Here is a 7,379-nt window from a genome sequence, read left to right as displayed (position 1 = left end):
GGTTCCGCGCAGCTCGCCGGAGCCGCAGGGGCGGGCGTCCCTCCGGGCCGGCGTTGCCTCACCTCGCCCCCGCTTACCGCTCGGGTTGTGCCTGCCTGTTACTGACCGGAATAGGCCTTGAAAGGGTCTGAGCTGTGTTTCTGTTTTTCCTTGGTGTCTTTGGGTTCGCTGTTTAGTAGCGGGTGACTGGCCAGTTCCGAGTCCCCGAGACTGGGGTTCCGACTGACGGGATAGAAATCTTCAAATAAAAGTAATTCTTCAAGCTGGGTTCAAGCTCTCTGTGGGGAGGGCCACGTTTTGCTCGTCCTTCTCATAGAAACAGCGTTTGGGGAAAATGTAAAGCAAGTATGTAGCGTTGAGCAAGTAGCGTGGGTTTACTTGTTGATAAAAGACACTTAAACAATTCTGTGCTTTTAATTTTAAATTTCCTTGACTTTACATCTGGGTAACTGAACAATTAGAGAATGTATTTTAGCCTAGAATTAACTGCAATTTTCACTCTTTTGTCAGAGCCAGTCACCTAGCATTTTCTTCCCTGAAAAAGCTGCCATTATTTTTTTCTTTAAAAGTACATCCAGGAACATGACCGATTTGAGGTTTTTTTGTTTGGTTGTTTTTTTATTGGTGTCTAACTGCTTTAAAGGCACATAAACTTACTTTCAAGACCTTGCATTTATTTAAAAAAATAGAAGATATTTCATCATTTCCTCCCAGTAATAAAACTTTGATCCTCTCCTTTTTAGATCCTTTGCATATTTTACAATTAAAGACAGACTGCCCCAGATCCTCACAAGAGTTATTGATACTTTGCATCGACATAAAAATGAATTTTTTGAAGAACATGGTGAGGTAAGAGTAAGGTCTCTTTTTGCCTGAGATTTTTTTTTCCCCTTAACCCTTGAGACCCCTTTGCTGACTTGTTTTTGCTGGTTTCTTATTAGTCACTACTTGTGGTAGGTTGACCCTAGCTGGGTGCCAGGTGCCCACCAAAGCTGTTCTCCTTAGAGAACACCTCCTCCTCAGCTGGACAGGGGAGCGAAAATACATCAAAATGCTCATGGGTTGAGATAAGGGAGAGATCACTCACCAATTACTATCACAGGCAAAACTTGGGGAAATGATTTTATTTCAGAATTACTCAAATCAGAATAGGATGAGAAATAAACTAAATCTTAAAACACCTTCCCCTACCCCTCCCTTCTTCCCAGGCTTAACTTCACTCCTGATTTTCTCTACCTTCTCCCCACCAGTGGCACAGGCAGATGGGGTATGGGGGTTGCAGTGAGTTCATCACGTGTGATTTCTACTGCTCCTTCCTCCTCGGGGGGGAGGTCTCCTTACATTCTTCCCTGCTGCAGCACAGGGTCCCTCCCATGGCAGACAGTCCCCACAAACTTCTCCATCGTGGGTCCCTCCCATAGGATGCAGTCCTTCAGGAGCAGACTGCCCCATGAGGGACCCACGCTGGAGTCACAAGTCCTGCCAGCAAGCCTGCTCCTGTGTGGGCTCCTCTCTCCTCATGGGTCTATTGGACCTGCCAGGAGCCTGCTGTAGGGTGGGCTTCCCACAGGGTCACAGCCTCTTTTGGTCATCCACCTGCTCTGGTGTGGGATCCTCCATGGGCTGCAGGTGACGATCTGCTCCACCACGGACCTCCATGGCTGCAGGGGCACAGCTGCCTCACCACGGACTGCAGCATGAGCTGCAGGGAAATCTGCTCCAGTGCCTGGAGCACCTCCTCTCCCTCCTTCACTGGCCTTGGTGTCTGCAGGGTTGTTGCTCTCACATATTCTCACTCCTTTCTCTGGCTGCAGTTGCTGTTGCACAGTAACTTGTTCCCTCTTAAATCTGTTATCACAGAGGCACTACCACTGTCGCTGGTTGGGTCAGCCTTGGCCAGTGGTGGGTCCCCCTTAGAGCCAATGCCAGCTGGCTCCGTCGGACATGGGGAAGCTTCTAGCAGCTTTTCTCAGAAGCCACCCCTGTAGCCTGCTAGCTCCACTACCAAAACCTTGCCATGCAAGCCCAATACACTTATCTGCCTTAATCTTTTTGTCTTGTCATTATTTTTAATTAATTTTGTAACTCACCTTTCTGTCTAACCTTTTTCTGATCTATCTGTTCTGCAACTTCTTCACTTTCTCAGGTTTTTGTGTTGATGCAGTGTTTAATAGACTGTAACATCTTCTGAACATGCAGTGTTTCAATATTCTCTTTCCCTCTAATCAGCAAAAACTCCAAGCTAAAAAGAAGTCCCACATGCAATTCATTTTAGGATGTTAGGTGTGAAATGAGCTTCATTCACCAGAATGTGTTTGGTTCAATTTGTCTCTGATTTGTCAGGGACTTGTATTTGGCAATTAAAACTTGCCACTTACATCTTCCATGAAAAATTGATCTGTGTCTCCACAGGAATAAATGTTCAGAATAGAAACTTTTGTTCTCCACTTATTTCAGAAAGGTGTTGAAGCAGAGAAGAGAGCTATATCTTTCCTCTCCAAACTGCGGAATGAACTGCAGACAGACAAACCGGTGACCCCTTTAGAAGATGAGCTGCCTGATACTGTGCTGTGGAACCAATACCTAGACTACCAACGAAATTTATCAAATGGGAATGGGGAACCGAGCTGGTTTCAGTCCCCTTGGTTGTATGTAGAGTGTTATATGTATCGAAGAATTCATGCAGCATTAGCACAGAAGTAAGTACTGGCTTGGTATATTACTTCAAAAAACATTATTCTTTCCCATTTTTATTTTAGGAGGAAGACAGCTGAGGAATAAAATAAAGGAAAGTCTTAAGCTTTTACCATATTCCTTTTCCCTCATCTTGTCCTCAGATTTAAAATGAATACTTTTTCTTCTTCCATGCAGCCGAATTTGAAGCTTATTAGTGTTTTTTATGCTTCAGTTCCTATGACTTTGTCTACATGAAAACTTTAAGCTTGACTATATAGCTTATCCTTGCGGACTAAAGTGCATTGACATATGAAACTTATTTAGCATTTCTAAAAGGTTTGTTAGTCTAGAATTACCTCTTAAAACATATGTTAGTCTAAAACCCATAATCAGGAGCCACTAATCTGCTGGGCATTCTAATTTGTTTTGCTGCTTAATGTGAAGTTACCATTTGAGAACAGTTTCTTATAGCAGTCCATCCTAAGCAGCCCCTGTTCATTCTACAACCATCTTCTTAGTTACCGCAATGTTTGCAGACCATATGTTGCATCGAACTTTGGGAACTGATCCTGGTTAAAAATAACTTGGCAGGAAAAACTTGTTGTGCTCGTACTGTGGAGGAGTGCCAATACAATGTAATGGGGTAGGAATGAGCAGTTTAAGTTCCTGCTGCTGCCAAAAATAAAAAAAGCTCCATGTGTACTGGATTTGCCCTTAGTATTACAGAGATGCAAACAGTAATGGGGCTGTTTCTACTGATATATTGTGTAATTTGAACTCTTTTAACAAAAACTTCAAATATGAGATGAATCCGCACTTAAAAAAATGAGCAAATATTTTTAATTAGTAAGCTTTAAGTTTCTTAATCTCCATTCTTTAGCTGCTCTTAAGCATATGCTTGGGTGGAAGTTCCATCTTTTCTCAAAAGGTGTATGTGTGAATATGTCTTATAATAGATGAGTCTGTATTTCTTACATATCACAAGAACTGAATTGGTTTGTCATCTTTGTCACGTTAATTTTCTAAAGTCCTAGTTAAAAACTCTGAAGAATAACTTCATATCAGTGTAAGAGACTTTGGTATGGGAAGTACACTTCAGCACACACAAACACCCTTAAAATTGGGCCAGCAATTCACTACATTAGTTCACTTGTATGTTTTAATTCTCCATGTCTGAAGACTGGAATTCAGATTTGTCACCGTATGTGCAGTTCCCAGAATTGTTGTGACTGAACACTTACTTTCAGAATATATTTCTAGAAATATAAAGATGTCTTGCATGTTGTCTGTTTCAGCAAGATACAATATCAGGCTGGTTTTGAGATGTGTGAAAATCTAGTATGACAAATTAAAGTGGAAAATCTAACTAGGGCCTGTAGTATGGTCTAAAAAAGCTGAGCTTCGAACTTGCGTTTCCAGGTGTTCCATGTGCTGTCATGGAAAATGTGGTAAGTGTGTTAATATATATTTGTTCTCCTTCTATTTTAAGCCCACCTATTGACAACTTTGACGTATTTAAGGAAGGAAAGGCTCAAAATTTCTTTGAATCCCAAGAAGCTGTTATTGCCTTATGCACTTACTTTCAGGAACTTCTTAAAAACATCAAAGATCTAGATGAAAAGCAACTTCAGGAGGAACTCTTTAAACTATTGCAGGTAAACTAGTAGTGCTTAACATAGGAATTTGAAATATCTTTCCTATGTCACAGATAAAAACTTGACGTTATAAAGAATCTGAACTTTATATGGAAATTAAAATATAGCTCTTTTGTTTCTAAAAATGTGAAATCCTGACAGCCATTATTGTATTGCTGATGCTCTGGAAATATTTAAATTTTGGTTACTTGTAATAAAATATGACATTTTCATTATACGGCTGGTCTTCATTGTGTATTTGAAAATCCAGTTTATTCTCCCTCACAACCAGTATCTCTAAAACATTTTAAGTCAAGTTCCAGATGGCCTCTTTGTTATTTAGCTATAAAATTTTAAAACAGTTCATTTTATTGATACTCTAAAAATTTTTAGACTTCTTTGAAAAAAAAAAAATTTAAATTGCATCTGGGCCAGAAGTGGTTTTAAAGTTTCATAATTGCATTATTCTTGGGAAATAATGACTTTGGGTAGAATATAAAGTATCATAGGATTACAAATAAGTCGATTAGCTGGCAACAGTGCACACAAAGTATTTGATGAATCTTTATAAAGACCTCATTAGTGTGTACTTAAAATACATGTTCTTACTTGGCTGCATGTAATAAAAAACTAAACCTGCTTTTATTACTAATTTTTCTTTGTTCCCACTGATATTTTCTGGAATTACAGTATGGACAATATTTGTGTTTTAAGCTTTATCATCAGTGTATTTACATTGATCTAAATCTTCCATCTTTGATGTATGTTTCTGATGCCTGCATAAATACAGAGCATTGTTTGGTTTCTTAGACAAAATCTGTTAAGATTTCTGTACAAGATGTTGAATTGTGTTAAATCTTGGAGGCAAATGTGGAGTTGGAGCCTTCATGTCCCTAAAAGAAAAACAAACAAATGAGGTCTTTAGTGCATGTGAAGTTTAGAATGTAACTGCAGTGACACTTAGCAAATGTTTATGTTTCTTCTTCCTTCTAGGTGTCATTGTGGGGCAATAAGTGTGACCTTTCTTTTTCAGCTGGCGAGGACAGCTCTCAGAAATCTAGTCCTTTACAGTCCCTGGAAAGCCTGATACCTTACATCTTAGTGAATGATACGGAAAAACTTTGGTCACTACTTGTAAACGCCAAAAAAAGAAATACAGAAAAAAGTAATGTTAGATTTGACATAATCCTGGATAATGCTGGATTTGAACTTGTAAGTGACCTTGTGTTGGCTGACTTCCTATTATCGTCAAAGCTAGCTGATGAAGTCCATTTTCATGGAAAAAGTATTCCGTGGTATGTGTCAGATACCACAAAGCATGATTTTAACTGGACTGTTAAACAACTGCAGTCAGCTAATCATATGTGGATGTCTAGATGTGGGATAAACTGGGAGGGCAATTTGAAGAAGGGAGTTTGGGTTTACCATGATCACATGTTTTGGACTTTGCCGCATGACTTTTCCAGTATGGCTGAAGTTGCTCCTGACTTGTATGCTGATCTACAGAAGTCAAACTTGCTTCTTTTCAAAGGTGATCTAAACTATAGAAAGTTAACAGGAGATAGAAAATGGGAATATACTGTTCCGTTTCATCAAGCCTTGAACAAGTTTCATCCTGCGCCTCTCTGTAGTTTGAGAACACTGAAATCTGACACTGTGGTTGGCCTAAAACCTGGACAAGGTGAACATATTCAGGCTTCTGAACCTGAATGGATGGTAAGTGGAAAATATGGAGTAGTTCAGTTTGATGCAGCCCTCTAGTTAAAATGGTTCCTAATATTCTGAAAGAGACGTTCAGTCTGAGCTTTAACTGCTTTCTCTGTTCCATGCTTGGCTTCAGCAAAGATTCTTTTTTGTTTGCACTTTTTCCTTCTAAGTGATTTGTTGGTTTTGTTCCACAAAAGACTTCAGTGTTGTGCAAAAGTTTACAAACTGTCCTTGTATACATAAATCAGTCTGCATATAGGTATGTTTTGTTTTCCTGATGTCCAAATTCAGCAGCTGTTTAAGATGAACATTTAGTTGTCCATAATATTTTTTTTCTACATCAGTGGGTATGGGAGTTTATGGCTAACAAGTGAAAAATCTGCTTCAGAAACCATTTCCTCAGTCCCATGTTAGCATGTATTTACTTATTTCAGGATAATTTGTGCTCTGCATGCCATACATTGCATGAAAGTTAATATATTCAAGAATGCACAGACTAATTCCAGATAGATTCTTTGCAGCCATTGCAGGATCATATTTTAGAACTTGAAAATTGAGTTGGCTTCTACCAAGACTTTAATACATAAATTGTTTTTTACTTGCTTCTTCTGTCCATAGACAAATAAGTTTTGATGTTTTGAGTATAGTTCGTTGTATCATAAGAAAAGAGTTCTTGGGTGATACCTGGTAAATATTAATTTAGGATTTTTAAATTAAATATTAATTTTAAAATACAAGTGGGTGCTGCCTGTAGGAGGGGAATTATCCCATCTAGTAGGAAGATTAGTGGGAGAAAAGACAATCTCAGTTTACGAACATGGAAGATGTTGTTTATTTAAGAACCTCTACCAAAAAGAAGCACACAAAAAAAACCCCTGAACAAATCAGCCAACCAACCCAACCAGTTACATTGTTTGGATTTTAGATTTAATACAGATTTGAATTAAAGGTGGCCTGTCAGTGATGTTTGTGGTTCAAGCACTGCTGCTTCTTTCCACTGTGATAATTCTCTTATTTGTCAAATGTATTTGTATTTTTTAAGAAGGATGCCATAATTTTCACAGGGGAAACAACAGCCCCAGTTGCACTGAGAAGTATATGCTAGAGAAGCATATGCCATACAGGTTGCTACAAATTTTAATTGTAAGGTGCCCATTTTCTTGTATACCCTGGTCTCAAATTACTTGGAATTTTTTGAAAATTCAGGGATATTTTAGTGGATATTCAGAGTGAAGTAAAATGAAGGTGTAAATGCATTATTCATTTATAAAGGAAAAATTAAAAATAGGTTCTGTCAAGTCTTAATGTACTTCTGTGGTTTGAAATAGGGTCTTTGATAGGGGACTAATGTAATGCCAGTGA

The 7,379-nt window shown here is 38.8% G+C and overlaps 1 protein-coding gene across 1 annotated transcript; it reads left to right on the top strand.

Annotated features, from left to right (window-relative positions):
* Nucleotides 1–2,418: 2,418 nt before the first annotated feature.
* ARMT1 (acidic residue methyltransferase 1) lies at nucleotides 2,419–6,261 on the top strand. Its single transcript, XM_026845642.1, has 3 exons — nucleotides 2,419–2,699; nucleotides 4,166–4,331; nucleotides 5,304–6,261. The coding sequence occupies exons 1-3, from the start codon at nucleotides 2,419–2,421 to the stop codon at nucleotides 6,069–6,071; spliced, it is 1,215 nt and encodes a 404-aa protein (XP_026701443.1). The 3' UTR covers nucleotides 6,072–6,261.
* Nucleotides 6,262–7,379: the final 1,118 nt, after the last annotated feature.

This window comes from Athene cunicularia (genome assembly GCF_003259725.1).
Source record: "Athene cunicularia isolate RWA chromosome 3 unlocalized genomic scaffold, athCun1 chr3_part1, whole genome shotgun sequence".
NCBI lineage: Eukaryota > Metazoa > Chordata > Aves > Strigiformes > Strigidae > Athene > Athene cunicularia.
The sequence above is the reverse complement of the archived record's forward strand: the minus strand, read 5'-3'. Positions and strand labels throughout refer to the sequence as shown.

What these genes read in the sequence shown, in the direction of transcription:
- ARMT1 (XM_026845642.1), top strand. Translation starts at nt 2,419, where the DNA reads ATGTTCAGAATAGAAACTTTTGTTCTCCACTTATTTCAGAAAGGTGTT. An exon ending in CATGCAGCATTAGCACAGAA is followed by an intron (nt 2,700 to 4,165) that starts GTAAGTACTGGC and finishes TTCTATTTTAAG; the next exon opens with CCCACCTATTGACAACTTTG. An exon ending in AACTCTTTAAACTATTGCAG is followed by an intron (nt 4,332 to 5,303) that starts GTAAACTAGTAG and finishes TCTTCCTTCTAG; the next exon opens with GTGTCATTGTGGGGCAATAA.